Source organism: Anastrepha ludens, chromosome X, assembly GCF_028408465.1.
Source record: "Anastrepha ludens isolate Willacy chromosome X, idAnaLude1.1, whole genome shotgun sequence".
NCBI classification, from domain to species: Eukaryota; Metazoa; Arthropoda; class Insecta; order Diptera; family Tephritidae; genus Anastrepha; species Anastrepha ludens.
The window spans coordinates 24,132,248-24,151,852 of NC_071503.1; the positions used below are offsets into that span (position 1 = coordinate 24,132,248).

General features: G+C 40.2%; 1 protein-coding gene across 13 annotated transcripts in view; it reads left to right on the top strand.

Moving 5' to 3' along the window:
* The window catches only part of LOC128869205 (serine/threonine-protein kinase WNK1), a 309,715-nt gene that overhangs the window by 153,572 nt on the left and 136,538 nt on the right, over window positions 1-19,605 (top strand). For 11 of the 13 annotated variants that reach the window (XR_008455231.1, XR_008455232.1, XR_008455234.1 and 8 more), the window contains exons 4-7: window positions 3,945-5,715; window positions 6,979-7,151; window positions 7,208-9,566; window positions 9,645-9,773. Coding sequence is in view for 8 of the 13 variants with exons in the window: in XM_054111731.1 (XP_053967706.1) it covers window positions 3,945-5,715; window positions 6,979-7,151; window positions 7,208-9,566; window positions 9,645-9,773 (4,432 nt within the window). In the remaining 5 variants the exon portion in view is untranslated. Of the gene's footprint in view, window positions 1-3,944; window positions 5,716-6,978; window positions 7,152-7,207; window positions 9,567-9,644; window positions 9,774-19,605 lie in introns of those variants that run through there. The other 2 variants (XM_054111726.1, XM_054111732.1) reach the window with 2 other exon arrangements.

Genomic DNA, 19,605 nt, shown 5'->3' on the forward strand with positions numbered 1-19,605 from the left:
AGAAAGAGAGTCCTCTTCCAGAACTGGCCATCGGTTCGTTTGATTTCCAACTGACCTATTGGTAAGTCTTAAATCAATCACCTCCTGCCTCCTTTTGGTCACAAAAGTTGGTTTGTTACCAGTGTTTTGAATGACCAAATCAAATGGCAGGATAAAATCCAGTAACTTGAAACCTCTGCGGTTGCGTTTGCTGCTTCCCATACAATGTTCTATGAATTTACATCACATCCCACTATTATCTCCATATTATTGGATTCTAAAAGGTCGTAGTGTAGGTAGGCCGAAACTATGATTGCTTTGACACGGTTGCCACTCTTCCAGTACTTTATTTTTGCAGCAACGATATCTCTGGAGCGTAGCTCTTTTGACTTGGCATGATAATGCATGGTCGCGGTATCACACTCCCTTCACAATGAAGTATTTGTCCCCACGATATAGCACCTGGACCACAGATACGCCTATGACATACCATTGGTTTTTGTGTTAGTATTATGTGTGGGTTTGTATGCAGTTTTGCATGCCTTCGGCACAGGAGAGCCGTAGCCGCTTTGCTACGCTGCAGTACTCCACCTTATCATAGACACGAAACTGGATTCGCCCTAGATGTAGGTGAGGACGGCATCTATAGCTGTCAAGATAGTCTTGTTGCCCTTTGGACAATAGATCGTCTTGTTTGTCGGTATGTATCTCTACCGTCATTGCCTTTGCTGCCACTCCTGCGAATGATTCGCCAGACGTTGACGGAAGAGTGTCATTCGACATTTGAGGTCCCTTAGCCTTTGACTTGTCAGGTAAAGGCTTATCTGCCTTGGATTGGGTCGAGGCATTTCCGACTTTCGGCCCTCGACTTTCCTCTTCTTTGCCTTTCTCCTCTTCCCAGTCGTTGGCACAGACCCCGTTTCGTTACAGGAAGAGGGCAACGTTACCGAGGTTATCCTCTGTTCTGCCGCGCTTTCCCGTTTCCATTACAGGTGTCGAAGTTGACGGAGCTTGAGTACTTACCTTAGCTAATGCTTCGGCTTTCGCTTTCTGTTTTCTGCGCCTACTGTTCCGTTTGAGCTGCTATGCGTATAGACCAACACCTGTCTTCGAATCTCCAATAACTTCAGTCTTTTTACCGGCACTTACCTAATTGGCACCAGGTTTGACATTTGTCAAATACTTACTCGATACCAGAGATCCATCCGAGTCTACTGACAAATTGTCCGCCATCTCCACATCCTCCACAATTTTTCAGTTGCTTCGTATCGTTTCGACGACGGTGTATCGCTCACATTCATTAGGCTCTCCATTGACATAGTTAATGTGCAGTTCATAATCCACATGCTCCTAACCTTTCCATCACCACCTCTCCCCGCCCTCTCCCTGCACCTCATCGGTCCTTCCCCTCTTCTCACTTCCTTGACAAAGGTATCACAAAGGACGAATCCTTCTTCGTCCAAGTGTGCTCACTCCCTGGGCAACCATACTAACCTAACCTAACCTAGTTAATGTGCCATTTTTCACCATTAGTAGTGGGCTTCCTCCGGAACCGTGGGTGTCAGTTCCGGTCATAAGGGGATGTGGGGTTCGGGCCTGCACGTTTTATGCCCGAGCCGTCGATTGCTCGACGAGAGGATTTCCCAAAAGTGAGTTACCTCGTGCAGATATATCCTTGGTTAGCCTCCACATAAAAGAAATGAAATGCATTTTATACCACCTGCCAGGTTATCGATACGGTAATTTCCGCATACTACTTGGGTGGCCACCATTTCCGCCGTTCTACGAATGGGTGGATACTCAATTTCTATACGGGGCTGCCCTCTTAGTTCGTGGTAAGTTAATCTCCAAAACATGGTGTTAAATCACCACTTAAGCCTCATCCCCGCGGCAAGGAGACCGACACGATAAGGAAGACTGTCTTTAGTTATATATTTGTTTGTTTTAAGATTGATTTACATTTAGATTAATGTTAGTCTTTAAGTATTTTGTACTTCAAGACTTGAAATAAATATAAGTAAATATATATATATTATATGTAAGGGTCTTGTGATCATAAATTAGTAAATAAAAATTAATTTTAATTAAAAAAAAGGGTTAATGCTCCTATCCTTAAACGAAATATTTATATTTAGAAATAATTTTAATTTTTTTTTTAATTTTTACTTCACTTCAAGCGCTTCGAACACGCCGCGGGGGAAAACTTTTTAGCCGCATACACAATTTTCGAGAAATAAAAATTTCGGTCTGCGTTTTAGTAATATTAGAATTATTATTTTTTAAGAGCTATGGGAAAGTTTTTCAAAAAAACACACGTAAAATTCAGAAAAATGCATGAAATTTTTATTTAAATCGATAGTACAGTCCATATAATGTAATGTTTCAAGATTATTTCATGCAAATGTTGACCGCGACTGCGCGTCAAATGGTCCATCCGCTTAGTCCAATTTTGGCATACTCTTTCCAATGTTTCGGCCGGAATCTCACATATAAATGCTTTAATGTTGTCTTCCTATGCATTAATTGAAGCAGGCTTGTCTGAATAGGCATGAGCTTTAACATAGCCCCACAAAAAAAATCTAAAGGCGTTATATCGCACGATCTGGGTGGGCAATTGACACGTCCCGAACGTGAAATAAAATGTTCACCGAACTCGCCTCTCAACAAGTCCTTTGTTATGCGTGCTGTGTGGCATGTGGTACCTTCTTGCTGAAAGCACATGTCATGCAAGTCAAACTCTTGCATTTTGGGCAAAAAAAAGTTGGATATCATTTCATGGTAGCGCTCACCATTCACAGTTACGTTACGATTCGCAGCATCTTTGAAGAAGTACGGTCCAATGATACCTCTAGCCCACAAACCGCACCAAAATGTGACCTTTTCTGGATACATTGGTAGCTCTTGCAATTCTTCTGGCTGATCTTCACTCGAAAATCGACAATTCTGCTTATTTACGTACCTATTGATCCAAAAATGAGCTTCATCGCTGAACACAATTTTTCGATAAAAAAGTGGATCTTAAACTTTCTTAACAGAACACGCATTTTTATAATAAAATTCAATGATTTGCAAGCGCTGTTCGTTTAAAAATATAAAAGCTAAAAAATCAATCCTTTATTACAATAATTTTCTCCTCTTATTGCGTAATATTTGTTCTAATTTTCATTTTGATATACATAGTATGTTATATATGGTATATATATATAATTGGCGCGTACACCCTTTTTGGGTGTTTGGCCGAGCTCCTCCTCTTATTTGGGGCGTGCGTCTTGATGTTGTTCCACAAATGCGACCAACAGTTGAAAGCCGGCTCCGAACGGCAGATATTTTTTATGAGGAGCTTTTTCATAGCAAAAATACCCTCGGAGGCTTACCAATGCCTGCCGTGGGGCGACCGCTATTAGAAAAAGCTTTTTCTTCTACTTGGTCTTTCACCTAGATTCGAACCTACGTTCTCTCTGAATTCCGAATGGTAGTCACGCACCACCCCATTCGGCTACGGCGGACGCCCATGTTACGTTTCTATTATTTTATTCTGTTGTCTGTTTGTGGCGTGCGTTATGATGTTGTTCCACAAATGGAGGGACCACCTAAAATTGGTCGAACGGCAGAACTTTTTCGTGGCAGAAATACACCACATTGCCTGCCGAAAGGCTGTTTCATGCCAGGAGATTCGAACAAATGGACATCTCTATTTGCACAGTGCTACCATGCCAGTGTATAGTATTTATTTCCTAACAAAGCTGTTATTTTGTTTAAACGTAAATAATATAGTAACAATATATAACAAGAAAGAACGAAACTTTTTTGGTCGTACAATATTTATATTAACCAGTTTATATGTATAACATCGCCTGTAGTTTACACATTTATATTAACCAGCTTATATGTATAACATGGCTAGTACTGAAATATATAAAAAATTTATTGAAATGTAATTATATAATTTATATTTGTATTTCAAGGTGTTTTACGACTGAAAGCGGTTCTAGTGTTAGTAAGAACGTCGATATCCGAAAATCAATCAAAAAAACGCCATTGTTAACATCACAATACATAGCGAATTCTCAATTGAAAGCTTCTTTAAAAAAGGAACGTGGCTACCCATTCTGCAGTGAAATCTCTGAAAATGTAGACAATACAAATCAGTATTCAGCGCAATATTCATACCATTACCATTGTTACGGTCACCAACAGCAACATCTAATACAGAATTCAGAGACTGTTTCTATAAAACCATCAAGTACTTCGTCATCACACTTTTTACATCGCTGGAGGAAAACACATAAACCTATTCTGCGCTTAGAAAATAAACAGAATATTTTAAATAGGGTTCTACAGGATTTTTTAGGCAGCTCATTAAATACAAATAATGAACAAATTCAAATCCGTAATTCTAGTAAATCAAGCAGTATTGGGTACAGAAAGAACATAACCGGCAGCAAAAGAGCAGTTACCGGATGCGGCGGCACTGACACCGAAGCTCATATAGCCAAGCAATTTGACAGACAATCGAAAATTTCAATTCCACAAAGTCCAAATCGTCTGGCTTCAACAGTGCAATCGAGTTATTTAAATGGTGCTTTTTTGAGTGCTACTTCTAAACAAAATTCTAATACATCACCAAGCTCTACGCCATTGTTACCATCGGCATCTATCTCAATCATAGGAAGCTCAACACGTAAAACTTGCTCTGGCCGGACTGAACAATTTGTTGGTATTTCAGATCATTTGCCAATCGATCTTATAAAAACAAAATCGCCATCTACTAATTTTGCCTATTCTAATTTCAACCAAAGAGGTAAAGAGTTTGACAACATATATAACAAAGGAACAGATTACACTACTGATATTAAAAACCTAGCAGAGGTCGTTATGGATGTTACAAAGAAAACAAATGAGACTTTATCAGCTTCCGCTATTCGTCGCGTAGGCACCATTTCATATGAAGATAGTAAAGAAAAATCGACAAAAATCACTCAAAAATTGGAAGTGAATGTAGACGGGTCGGAGAGAAATTCTTCGTCGGGTATTTTGATGTCATCTTCAGACACCGTTCTTATTACGCCACCAATTTGTACAGCGGTTCAAAAGTTTTATCCAATGCGTTTCATCAGAAAAAATGTCGAGCAGTCTGCTAAAAATATCAATGCCAATTATCTGGAGTTTGAAACGGAATTTCCGCGTGACTATGATGATAATATTGAGATGCTTTCACGTGAAGCTGAACATTTGGAGAAACAGTTTCGAACTCCTAGCCGACCTAGCAACTCAGATGTTAAAATATCTACGCCAACTAGTTTAGGTGAAATAATCCCTGCTGAGCCGCAAATCTTTAAGGTAAATACTATTGTAACAACGGCTACCGGAAAGCGTGTTGGTTTCAAAGTTGAAGAAAAAATTGAGGAACATATTGCTGAGAGTAGTATAATTCAAAAGGCTACTTTGAAGAGCGCGGGACGCGCTAGCTTTGAAGATGTAGTACCAGTCCCCGTTACAACATCTACAGCAGTCGAAGTGATACCTGCAAGTTCATCCAAAACTACAACTCATACTCAATCAACAGTCACAACTACAAAAAGTACGCATAAGGATGATGATGATGAACCGGTAGCTATGTCACCTTGCGGACGATTTTTTAAATACGACAAGGAAGTGGGTCGTGGTTCGTTTAAAACTGTTTACCGTGGATTGGATACTGAAACTGGAGTAGCGGTTGCATGGTGTGAACTATTGGTATAAATATTTATTGCATGATGCATCAATTGCATAACTATACTACTATACACCAGGAGTGACATAAATCATTTTTTTAACTATTATGCCGATGTCTATGCATTTTTATGGTAACAAAACCTAATACAAATCTTTACTCCTCTTTTTTTTTTTAACACAATAAAATTTATCTGATCAACATAAAGCTTAGATAAAACTTCTTTTGACAAAGTTCCGCAATTCCCTATTGAACAGAGTTATATATTTTGAAAATAATTCCTTGTCTGCGTTGATACATTTATCGGTTATTTGAACCAGGCCAACAGTAAAGTGATAAAGGAGAATTCTCAAAACGTGCTCAACACGATTCAAGAATCGGCCTACATTTTTTTTCTAAGATTGAGAAAAGTAGTACATTAAGTATAAAATAATAAAAGAAATATCAATGAATAGCTATTTTAATTTCACCGGAAAATTCCTTGGTCTTTTTGAGTCGACGGTTTCTACGTGTTCGAGAGTCATAGGCGTTAATAATATTTGTAATTTGCATTTTATAAACCACTTTTCTATCAAAAATCGTAAATTAATACCAAGAACGTAATTTGTATAAAAAGCTACAACACGTCGCTACCCAGCATGAAACAGGGATGGTTGTAGATTCATCACGTGCTTTCACCAGGCCGGGAAGTTTAACGAATTTAGCTTTTTTCACTTCAAGCAAATTAAAACTCGAAAACGGTTTCAGTTTTGCTCTGAAGTTTTAGTTTGTCACTGTATCTCTACGTGACGTTTGTATGCATGAACAAGCTTTATTAAAAAAAAAATAAAAACAGTCTTCTATGACGTGCTGTATTTACATATGTATATATACACCTTTGAGCAAAACTGTATGTTTATTAACAAGTTTCCCTTTCCCTTCAAATGCATGTTATTCAATGTCGATCCTAAAGATGATTTAAAAGAAATAAACTTGAAGTGGAAAATTTAAAAAGCAATCACGTGAACTCGTTGATTTCAGTTCGTCGAAATTCTATCACTCGCCATCGTAATAAATAAATAAATGCGCGCTAAAATCGTATTTAAAAGTACACCAGAAGTTTTAGTTCGCTTTCAATGGGTCTTCATCTGTTTAGCATTTCATTTATTTAGTTATCGAAATATAACAAAGTGATTATTTGAATATATAAGTAACTTAACTAATGTAAAAGTTATGGTGCGTAGTAGTTTACACACTCTTTTCAACAATGAAAAGAATATGTTTTTAAGCTTTGTCTTATTCATTAGGATAAACAAGTCAAAAAGAGCGAACGCATGCGGTTCCGTGAGGAGGCAGACATGCTAAAGAAATTGCAACATCCAAATATAGTACGCTTTTACACTTACTGGGAAAATTCAGTTTCTCGAAAAAAGAACATTGTTCTAGTCACAGAATTAATGCTATCAGGAACGTTAAAATCGTAAGCAATAAACATATAACATTTATTTCTAATACCTGAAATATATTTTCGTACAGATATCTTAAACGTTTTAAGAAGATAAACCCAAAAGTACTAAAGTCTTGGTGCAGACAAATTCTAAAGGGGCTGCATTTTCTTCATACCCGCCCGTTGCCCATTATTCATCGTGATCTAAAATGTGATAATATATTTATAACTGGCACAACTGGGAGTGTAAAAATAGGAGACTTGGGACTAGCAACTTTGAAAAATCGGTCTCATGCGAAATCAGTGATTGGAACCCCTGAATTCATGGCCCCTGAAATGTACGAAGAACACTATGACGAGTCAGTAGATGTTTACGCTTTCGGTATGTGCATGTTGGAAATGGCTGTGTCGGAGTATCCATACAGCGAGTGTAAGGGTCCTGCGCAGATTTATAAGAAAGTAATTTCGGGTATAAAACCTGCAGCACTGGCAAAAGTGGAAGATCCTAAAGTCCGTGAGATAATTGAGAAATGCATTGAGCTTAAAAAGGAGTGCAGGCCAAGTTGTAAGGACCTTCTTGACTCCGAGTTTTTTGAAGAAGACATCGGTATACGGGTCGAGCCAACCGCCACTGAGACGTTCTTAAGTAATCCTGAAAATAACATTATAGAGTTTCGACTTCGCTTTCTCGATCCTAAAAAACGATCGTCCAAACATAAAGAAGACGAAGCTATTCAATTCGAATATGATATAAAAAAAGACGATTGTGACCAATTATGTCAGGACATGACCAAAGAAAATATTATTACTGAGGAAGACTCGCGAGCTGTTGTCCGAATGTTAAAATTACAAGTTTTTTCGTTGATGAAGGAAAGAATGCAACGACAAAGTCAGTTACAGTTGCAAAATGAGAAATCGAGGTTGGAAAAATTAGCACTGCAAAATCAAAGAGAAATGTTGCCGCCTAATGTTGAAGAAGAGGAAGACGAAGATGAAGAAGGAGAATCAGAAGAAGAAGATGAAAATTGTAAATGGAATCAACAGCTCAAGTCTAAAACCGACGCATTGACTGAGGGAGATTCAATTGTTTTTGGGGATGGAATCAGGAAAACTGATCACGAAAACTCTATTGACAACTCTACTACTGCTGATGCGTCCTCACTTGCATTCCAGCAACCGCAAACCACGTCGGGGCAGACAGTAGAACAACGCTCAGTTTTGCAGCAAAGCTATTACCAACAACAGAATTCACAAATTTTGCCAACTCAAGCATTGGGTTCCTCCGGAACTAGACAAACCGCGGTTCATATCATTCAGCAACCTCAAATGCAATCTTTTAAAATTTCGCAGACAACACCTGTACAAGATATCGCAACTTTACAAGTTGTATCACCAACCGCACAAGCTAATTTTCCCTTAAATAACTCAGGACAAAACCTTATAAATCAAAAAGTAACTATTTCTATACCACTCGCAGTTACACCATCAGTATCGGTTTCGAATTCTGGGTCGGTTCCTGCCCCACAATCACAAAATATTCAGCACCTGGTACAGAAACAGCATATAACGCAACAATTAATAAAACAGCAACAGTTGGTACAACAGAAACAGCAAACAAACCAACAACAGCAAGTGGTTCAACCCATTACACAATACCAACAAACGTGTCAAAAAGTTAACCATCAGACTATAATGCAGCAACAGACAGCTCAAATCGAGCAGCACATTAACCAGCAACAACAAAGGTCCCAGCAGTTACCCCAGCAAAATTTGCTTATACCGCAACAAGTTGCACTTCAACACCAGGCAACTCATCAATCACAAGCTATGCAACAGCAGAGGCTTAATCAGCAGCAAATTAATAATACTCAACAGTTATCTCTGCCTCAGGGTACTTATCAGCAGCAAGCAACTAAGCAGCAGCAAGTAATTCAGCAACAGAAAATACCGCCGCAGAGGATGGTGCATCAAACTCCAAACCAATTGGAGCAGCAACAAATTTCTCAACCGTTTGTTACTCAAACGACAGTCCCTCAACAACAGCAACTACAAATGCATACTCAGCAACTATCTCAATTTCAACAAGTACAATCTCCTACAGCGCAGCAAAAGCCAATGTCTTCCTCGACTGCTCAAACTTCCCCGACCTTTGCTCCAATGCAGCATGTTCCTAATGATGTTGTTTTTAATCTTGCTACGGGTAGTCCCCAATATACTGACCCACCTGCAAACAATAATACTCAATTACTTACTGAAGAAAAGCAAGGAACTCGGTTTCAAAAGACTAGACGATCGAACCGAATTGGTAATGAGCGTGCTCCAAAATTAAGCGTTACTGGAATAGATCATGGTACTGTAATTAACTGTCATATGGAGAATAAACCGAAAACAATAACTTTCAAATTCGATATACGTGACGTGAATCCCACCGAAGTTGCTAACAAACTGGTAAGAGTGATTCAATATATCCCGTTACTATCATTATTTGCCAAATTTTTAAATAAATAACTATCACCATTTTCACAGATTGCTCAAGATCTTTTATCCCTAAACCAATCCGTTGCATTTGTGGAAATGATTAATGATATAATACAGCAAGTTAAATTAAATCCTAATCGGATACCAGTACCATCGTATCGTCGTAGTATTGAAAAGGTATGTGTGCATTTCACTTTATGTAATAAGTGTAAGCATTAACTGTGTAGTCATAGAAGAAAATTTCATTTGTTTTACAAAATTATAATATATGAGGGACCGGAGTGAAGGGGTACCATCAATGTTTGGGTTTCCTTAGCGGCTCTTAACATATCATTAATTGCAGTAGCAACATTGAACTATACACAGTGCGTGCTTATGTAACGCTTAAATATTCTTATTTCTAGTGTTTAAAATAGTTTCAATACTAATAATTAACATCACACAGTTATAATATGATCACATTCCGCCATTAACTCGTAATTATGGGCCATTTCGGAGTTTAACGGTAAACTCTACTCATAAACAGGGAATTTACATTAAAAATAATGTTCCTTTAAATTGCCAAAAACACCACTTTAATTTTGTTTTTGTCGATTTTACTAAAAAGAGTTTGGCCTTACTGTTGAAAAATTTGGCTGCACTGTTAACTGTTCTGATAGTACATTCTCATATACGATTATGTACATGTAAGCATTTATATATACATATAAGAAAATAAGGAAAATGGAAAACAAACACACCAAAGGCAAATTAAACTTTGAGTTCTTGCTCACTCCTGTGTGAACGCTAGACAGTTGTTCATAAACACAAAACCTTAAACTTGAGTTTGTGGTGCGGTGTGAACGTCATATCAGTTTAAAAATATGCGTATGTTTGTTTACATAATTGACTAAATTTTTAGATTTCATAATTTGCTTTATATTTCGCGACATGAAGATAGCTTTTATTTGGTCAAACCGCTTTAAAATTTGTATTACTATCTACTTGATTATTTTTATGCTCGTTGCCGTAAAATTTCTTTCACCTTAAAAACATAGCTTGGCTTTTCATTAAGTCATCATGCAGACAACATTCGGATTAGTCTTGGTAATAATAAAAATAGAGCTTAATTATATGAAAACAGTTTGTAGTTTCTGCACAGAGTAGTTAGGGTTGTTTACTATTCAAATTAGTATCATCAATCCATGTATATAAAATTAAAGCTTCTCTTTGTGATTTTAAAATAACAAGCGATTTTAATTTTGTGTGTATGACAGGCTGTCTGCCGGAGCTCATCTCTTATCAGATTGTATTATAAGTTTTTATAAATCGCATTACAAGCATCTTATGACGATTTTCCAGAAATGGCGGCGCATATGCTGACACTTGATGTGGGTGCGAGCATCATGCAATGTAATTAAACTCAGTATAATATGCCCAGCAATATCGGAACGACCCTTATCTAGATTTTGGTTTTTATATCATGTGCAAAAGAAAAAAATTAGTACAAATTGTTCGAATATCACATTTTTATTTAAATTCCAAAGTAATCTAAAAATCGCATTATACCGTGTAAAACAAAATGCGATTTGTGTAATTTTTCAATGCTTACTTGCAAGCGGGATGTTTAGAAATGCAATGGAATTACATAACAGTGACGGTGAGTAGAGCGCTTGTTCTTTATAGAGGCATTTCAAAAACAGCCATTGTTAAAAGCATATATTAATCAAATTACATATTCCCAGATATATGCAGCTTATTTGCGTCGACACATTATTGCTGCTTGCTCAATATTTAATACCTTCTATTGTAAAGTCATACCCGAAATTAAAACAAAACAAAAAAAAAGTTGAAGTAAAACTCTAAAGAGGAAATGTCTTCGTTTGCGTATATATATGTACATATAAATGTACGGATGATGATATGGTATAGAATAGGATACACTGCCATATTGCAAATTATGGGCTTATATAAATAAATAAATCATTAAAAAAAAAAAATGGCCATCAGTGGATTATTCATTCTTACATGTATTTTTTAACATAAGAAGTTGCAGTGCCCAGGAACTAGAAAAACATAATTTTGAGTTGTCTTCAACCATACCTACAACCTACCCTATATAATTTGTCGTTTATTTTTTCAATGTAGCACCGCAGAAATTCATAAATAATTCATTTAACAAAGCAAAAATGAATGATAGCATAGCCGTGCATAGCAGCTCTGGTAGTAGCAGCAGAGCATCAGAAGGAGATCAGGGGAGGTAGACGGAGCTCACATGAAGAATTCCGGTAGTAGTGCTCCAGCCGACTACAAGCTTTTTGCCTCTACTCGGACTACATATAGCTCCTACGATTGGTTGTGACTATTGCTCTAAACAACAACCAGTAACGAAACGTGGCTAGGACCGTAGTAAAACAGTTGCTAAAGCTTTTTGCGCTACCTGCCTATTCAGCTGTTTAAGTTGAGAACAGTAGATAGAGAGCAGTCGCGGAATAAATACAGCACCGCATATACTGGGTGAACGATATAAAGTGTTACCATTCTTGGTTCACACGAGCTTTATGAGACGGTGCCGAGTCCTGTTGGAACGTCCATGGTCTACGACCGAAATGTTTGCGTGTCCACGGCTCTGAAGCAGCTTCTAAAACATTTTCCCCATAATAAGTCGCATTCACTTTGACACCAGGCTCCATAAAAACGATTGGAGAGCGTCCATCAGCGGTTACAGTGGCCCAAACCATTACTTGCGATGGGAAATTGCTTCGACTGGCCATACGTAGGCTCAAATTCTCGTATGAGAGTTCGGTCAAGTAACCACGATCGTTTTGAGTGTTTATGAACTGCTCAATTGGGACATTTTTTCCATCAGAAAACCCAATGTTAGGAAATTCGCCACGTTCACGCAACAACGCCTTTGCTCTTTCGCACCGAACTTTTTTTTTTGCTGCGGTGAAAGATCGTGTGCTTTTTGAACTTGTAAGTCTTGACCTTGAGCTCATTTTTCAATATGCGTCGAAGGCCATTTTTCTTCCACTTCGACGTGGATTTCGTTCAAGTCGAGCCTTCACTTTCCGAACCATTTCTGGCGTTGTTGCGGCTTTTTTTGGTCCACCTCCATACCGTTTTGCAATGCTACCAGTATCATTGTAACGTTTAATAGTGCGATACACAAATATTTTATTATCACAGAAAAAAAAAATTCAACAAAACTGAGGCGAAAATGCTTTTGATGGCTTATAAACAATGTATTAAACTGTCATTATTTTGACGTTGATGTCATGAGCTATTTTACAGATACAAGCAGTGTGAAGTTGATAACATTTCATATCGTTCACATTGTATATGTATGTCGAACTTTGTTATACTCTGGGTCACAATGTACAATTATTTCAAAAACATGCAGCCAGCGCCTACGGCTCAAGGACAAAGCTTATTCAACTATATTGTTTGGAGTTGGGGGGCTTCCGAAACCTGCTACTTTATTTTTGACGAATTTGACAATTGAGCATCATCAGCTCAAAAAATACGCAACCGTTTGCGTGCACGATTGGTTATTCTTTGTCCACTAATTTTGGTTCATTCTTTCTCTTATTTTTGTTTGTTTATTTGCTATACTGAAATCATCTTATATTCTGTCATTCTTGGGTCCAAACTGTGGAAATCGATCTAAAAAAATATTCAGTTCACCATTATTGATACAAATTCTAATAAAGCTGTTTAAATTTTTTCATATATGTATATATATATATTTTAAATTCGACATTACCTCTATATTGTTTACATAACCATGGGCGAAATATTCATTTAATTTTAATGTTAAAAATCACTTGCAGCTACTTGCTTTGCATATGGTTAGTGTCGTGTGGAGTGCCTTCACATGCTGGGCATATGTAAAGTATGTCGGATGTCAAATCATGTATCCAGAACGTTATTGTGCCTCGGTTAGGTGTAAGATGCAGACGTCGTGTGCTTCTGCTGTTTTCTTTTCAAAATGTGGTGCAGCCTTGCTTCTGCTATTCGTTGTGTTCACTGTACTGTTCGTGCTGCAAAGCAATGCTTGGGCTGGTGCTGTCGTTGTTTTATTTACAAAGTCGAAGCCAAGCATAATTTTTTCACTGTAAGCGCATCGCACATGGAAGTACAGCAATTCTGAATTTTTAATGCTTTTACTAATTTTACTACAGCATTTTAAATCCTGGTATAAAAATGGATAGGAAGAGGCAACGCAATGCAAGCGGCTTCTTGCTACTATATAATGAAGTATATGGTTATTAAAAGTACACAACTAGTCATGTGTTAAATCGTAAATTTAAAAGACTCGTGGTGGTGGAGTATTTCTAAGGCTATTAACCTGCTCGCTAAGGTGCTGATATATCTCTAAAACTTGCATTTAGAATCTGATTTGGCTCATATTCAAAAGGGTTCGGGCCAAGAATGCGGAGCTAAGGTATAGGTATTTAGAGAAATTGTTTTTATGATTTCGTTCGGTTCAAGTTAAGAATGAAGGGAGGGATTGTGTTGGATTGGAACTGTATACTTCGCCGAATATGGTGGAGCGGTAACTAAAGCATTGATCTTGATGGATTTGTGTTGAACCTAAGGGAAAGTGGAATTGGTTTGTTTACTAGGGCTTTGCAAACTGCACTTTTGACACTGGTTTCTCTTTTCTCGGTGGTACAGTTTCGATTTTTTTTAGTTCTGTTCATGTTGAGATTTGAGATCGTTTAAATTTCCGAGTGGCGTGACTATTTTGTATGTATTTTAACCAAATCATGTACTTCATTCGTCGAAAAGCAAGTTCGTATTATAACTTTCGTTTATTGTTTGCTCATTGGTAGTGCCACAAACATTGATGTAACTCATGATGCGTCAACACTTTGTTTGGAAATTTGTGTACATCCCCACAAGAATTGGATTATGGAAACTGTTTTTTTTTTACTAATACATAAACAAATGCTCAATATTTTTGTTTTGCATATAAATAAGTGCAAAAAAGACAATACGGCTATTTTTTTCGATTAAAAAATTGTGTATGACAGAGTGAAACCAATATTTCTAAAACACAAAATAGATAATTTTTTTGTGCAGCTTAAAAGCAAACACGTGCCATTAGTAGACAAGTAGTAGTAACTACAACTTTATGATTGCCTCATTTCCATTATTAATGCAGTGCAGTACCACGCTGCAAGATTTCGAATAATAGTAAAAATATGAGATTATTATATACGAAATGATAAGAAAATAAAGCGAAAAATTCAATCATTCGATTTTCGTTTAAATATGATGTTTATTTACCTTAAGTTTCATAACTCAACTGTGACTCAAGTTGCATTAACTGTGGTTTTTCATGTGTCGTGAACATTGACTTCATTGTGGAGTACACTTATATGTTTAATTGGTGGACAAAATCCAAAACTTTGAGGAAGATGTAACAATTTTTAAGAAGATGATGGAAATTTCGCTTTGAGCACTGCCGAATATCTCAGTCAACAGTGACCATCTTTTGATCGGTCACGGTTCTTGTACGGGTGTGTGTACATATATGATACATAGTATACATACTGTATATAGTATTTTTTTTATGGAGGTGGAAAAAAGCAGTGAAAGCCGAAAAGTGTGAGTCTTGTCTTTCGACTCACCCACTAAAAAGCCACCCCAGCCCCGTTTCCCTCCCGCGGGACAACCGTTAAGCATTGCGGTCCACTCTTGTTTTGAGTCAATCAAGTATTATATATCCATCCGCCTCCACAACCCATTCCTCAACGAAAAGGAGCCTATTGGAGCAACACAACTCCCCCAAAACACCCGATCCTCTTCCCTCCAACTCCAATCCCAGTGAGGGGACAAACCAGCAACTCTTGGTCCCGCGCACAGTCTGCTCCGTGTGTCAGACCAGAATACCTCGGAACCTGGTATCAGTCAAATGCAATTCTTGCAATGGCTGGTGTCACTTTCGGAGACGTTCCGGCCTGCGTGCCACCCGTGAGTGGATAACTGACTACGTCGCCCCCTGCTGCAGAGCTCTGCACCCACAACCGCCCATCGTGGCGCAGCCGCCCACCACCATCAGGCCGCAACAACTACAGCGGAATCCACAGCAGGTCCAACCTAGGCAACCACACGCGTCCCTCACTCCCCGTGTTACGACAGCCTTACATAGAAGCTTTAAGCTTCTACAATACAACTGCAACGGACTCACGAGTAAGATCGACGAGATACTTGACTTTATGAAGCGACACAGTATCCCAATAGCTGCGGTCCAAGAAACCAAGCTGCACGCTAGGTCCTCCCTAATCACCCGGGATGGCTATAACGTGCACAGGCATGATCGCGAGCGAGACAATGGTGGTGGTCTAGCGTTTATAGTCCATCACACAGTGCAGTATCGTCTCATTGACGAAGGCATCGACCGCAGAGACAGCACTTTAGAATGTCAAGGTATAGCTGTCCGGTCAAGCGATGCCGAGCTCCTGCCGGCAGGTTATCACCCGCTGCCCGGCAGGATATCACCCTGACATATACGCTCATCAGAGGTGAAAACCGATTGGTCGTAGGTGACTTTAATGCGCATCACGATCTTTGGCATTCAAGCCTGCCAAATGATCGTAGGGGACAGCTACTGGCAGAGCAGATAGGCGATTCGACATTCAGCACTGTGAAAGACGACGCTCCCACCAGGGTAGTGGACAATTGCAGCAGCTCGCCTCACATAACAATTGCAAGCGCTGGTCTGATAAATAGCATAACCTAGCGACCTATGCTATCGCTTGCATCAGACCACTTGCTCATTATCATCTCGATTGAGAGATCTGCCGACTTCGTTCCCGCGAATCACCGATCCTATATTAACTTTAACAAAGCTAATTAGGCCGGCTTCGCGGAATTCACCGCATAGTTCTTCGCCGCTCTTTCCATCCCTACTGATGTGCGGACAGGCAAACGCGCATTCCGCAAGGTGCTCACAGCTGCTGCGGCTCGCTCCATCCCCGCTGGAAGGCTCAAGGACATCTGTCGCGATTTCCCAGCTGAAGCGGCCAGTTTAGCAAACGAGCGTGACCACCTACGCCAGGTCGATCCCTGGAATACCCGCATAAGGGATCTCAATTTGGAGATCCGCAACTGGTAGACCAACATAACCGGACCGGGCTGAGCATCTGAAGACGTGCAATTTCACCACTGGGGTGAGTAAGCTCTGGTCCACCGTAAGGTCTCTGTCGAATTCGACGAAGCACAATGACAAGATGGCAATCACCTTTAACGGTTGTACTTCGTCGGACCCGAAGAGATGCGCGAGCTATTTTAGACGACTTTTTACACTGCATCCTCCGGTCGACAGAACCAAACGTCGTGCTACCAGAAGGCTGCACAAACTGACGAACTACAGTGCGCCACTTACTCTCTCCAGCCGTGAGGTTCAGGGGGGCATCAACGAAGCAAAATCATCTAAAGCCATTGGCCCCGACGGACTGAACACTCTGATGCTGAAGCACCTGGGGCCTTTGGGAGTAGGATTTCTCACGAGGGTCTTCAACCTGTCCTTGGCCACTCTCATCATCCCTGACAAGTGGAAATTAGGGAGAGTGGTCCCACTACTGAACCTGGGAGACCCGCCAACCAAGGGGAATCTTATCGCCCGATAACTCTCCCCAGTAGGGAAGACAGTTGAAGCCCTCCTACTCCCACTCTTTACGAAACGTCTGGCCTCAGCACCACATCGGCATGGTTTCCGTCGAGTGCATAGCACCACCACTGCACTCTCCGTCATAAACGCCCAGATAAACCGCGGGCTTAACCAAAACCGCGTCTGCGAGAGGACTGTCCTAGTAGTGGTTGACATGAAGACGACTGCACGATAATGGCGTCGGGCAATGACATTGATGGCCTGTGCTCCAAAGTGGACAACTGCGTCACCGACTTTTTTCGCTTTTTCCCTGCGAGAAATCTGGAACTTTCCCCCACCAGGTCCACGGCGACCCTCTTTACCACCTGGACAAAGGAGGTCAAGCTGTCCCTTAAGGTAAAAGTCGACGACGCACCAATTCCGACGGTAAATAACCCCAAAATCTTGGGTGTAACCTTTGACAGCTTGCTCTCCTTCTCAGCGCACACAACCGCAATTGCCACTAGAGCCCAAAATCGCAAGAAGGTCCTCAAATCGCTGGCCGGCAGGACTTGGGGCAAAGACAAAGAACTGTTGCTTTCGACATTTAAGGCAATTGGCCGGCCGGTTCTAAACTATGCTGCGCCTGTCTGCTCGCCTGGAACTAGTGATTCGCAGTGGACAAAGCTACAAACATGTCAAAATACCGCCATTCGGACAGCGACCAGATGCCTCCTGATGTCTGCTATTCAACATCTACATAACGAGGCACAAAAGCTCCCAGTAGCGAAGCACAACAAACTGCTGAGCAAGCAGTTCCTGCTGGGATGTTACCGCAGGTTTCACCCCTGCCGACACCTGCTTGAGCCTGAACCGCCTCCTAGGCACGTCAGGAGACACCTCTTAGACTACGGTGACGAAATTCAGGACAAAACTGACAGAAATCTACTGGACCGGACAGTATTTAGACAGTCAATAAACAACATCCACCAGGAGACCGTCACCACCTTCATGAACTCCCGTCCTGTGAATGCCGTAATCGGAGTCCAACCACCACCTATTACAGACGAAGAGCTCCAGCTTCCCCGTGAGACTCGTGTAACACTGGCCCAACTACGTTCTGGATACTGTAGCAGGTTAAACTCCTACTTATTTAGAATCGACCCTGACATACCAAACACATGTAGGGCATGTGAAAGTAGCCCGCACGACACTAACCCACTCATCTAACACTCCTCTCCCTCTGAACCCAGCCTGTCGAAACGGCATGTTTCCTGTTCCTACCTTTAGATGAACCTGACGAAGACGATCGATGATATACTCTACACTGACGGGGCTTCTCTTACTTCTACAACAACAACAACTAAGTACTTAGGTCAGGTAGAAGTCTATCTGTCCATATTTTCGATTTCTCCATTTGGAGATATTCGGAATCAGTTGATATGTCCATCGTCCACCCATGGAGTTCCTTCTGCCACGCACAGATGCTTCGCTCCCGTTCAGTCTTTCGGTTAGTCAGCTGTGCTGGATCCATGCGGTGTTTTTTATTTCGGCGAATTCGAAAGCGGTCAGCTTAGCCGGTACCATACCCGCGAGGACTAATACAGCATCCTCCTATACTGTGCGGAATGCGCAGTACATCCTGAGGTCACGATGTAATGCCTTTCATGTATGAGCTGCAGTTTGTTGCTTCGACCCAGGCGGTTATGGCATATAGTCGTTTGTTGCTCGTAATTGCATTTTTTAGCGTTTTACTTTTTTGTTTGAAAATGTGGCTGTTCCTTTCAAAACTGGGCGTGCCTCTTGACCGCTGGTGTGTTCTGTGTTATTTATTAGGCCTTATTTTACTCACAGCTGCGTCACATGTTGCATCAGTTGCTTCATGACTTGATTTGTCTTTTGAGCAGCATTTTCAGTGGGCGTAAAGTTCGCCATCATTATCTTGAACACTTCAGGCTCTAAAGTTCCAACTCGATATCTCAAATCGTAAGAGTTAGGTGACTTCATGTTTGCTTAAGACGCAAAGTATTGCAAAATGATCACTACAAGTGTAATACAGGCTAAGGAACCATTTCGTGCTACTCATTAGCGCTATGTCAAGCATAGCGAACGCTTCTGAGAGGGCTTTTCCTCCAGGGGTGGTTCGGGGGCTTCAGCCAGAGTTAAGCTGGGTATAAGATAACAGCTGTAAACAAACATATTTTCCACACGAGCCCGTACAAAGCCGCGAGTTGTGTTTAAGTTCGTGATCCGTGATTTGCTCGTTGTGTCGGAGACCCAAGCGTTGCCATTTCCGTATTTATAGGGTTCTCTGAGTATTGCTATGGCTATTTTGTGCTCTCGTACAGAGAGCTCGAAAAGGTACGTGCATATGTGTATGGGTATACCGCATATATTGCCTAGGTTCTAGTTGGATTCCTAATGGCTAAA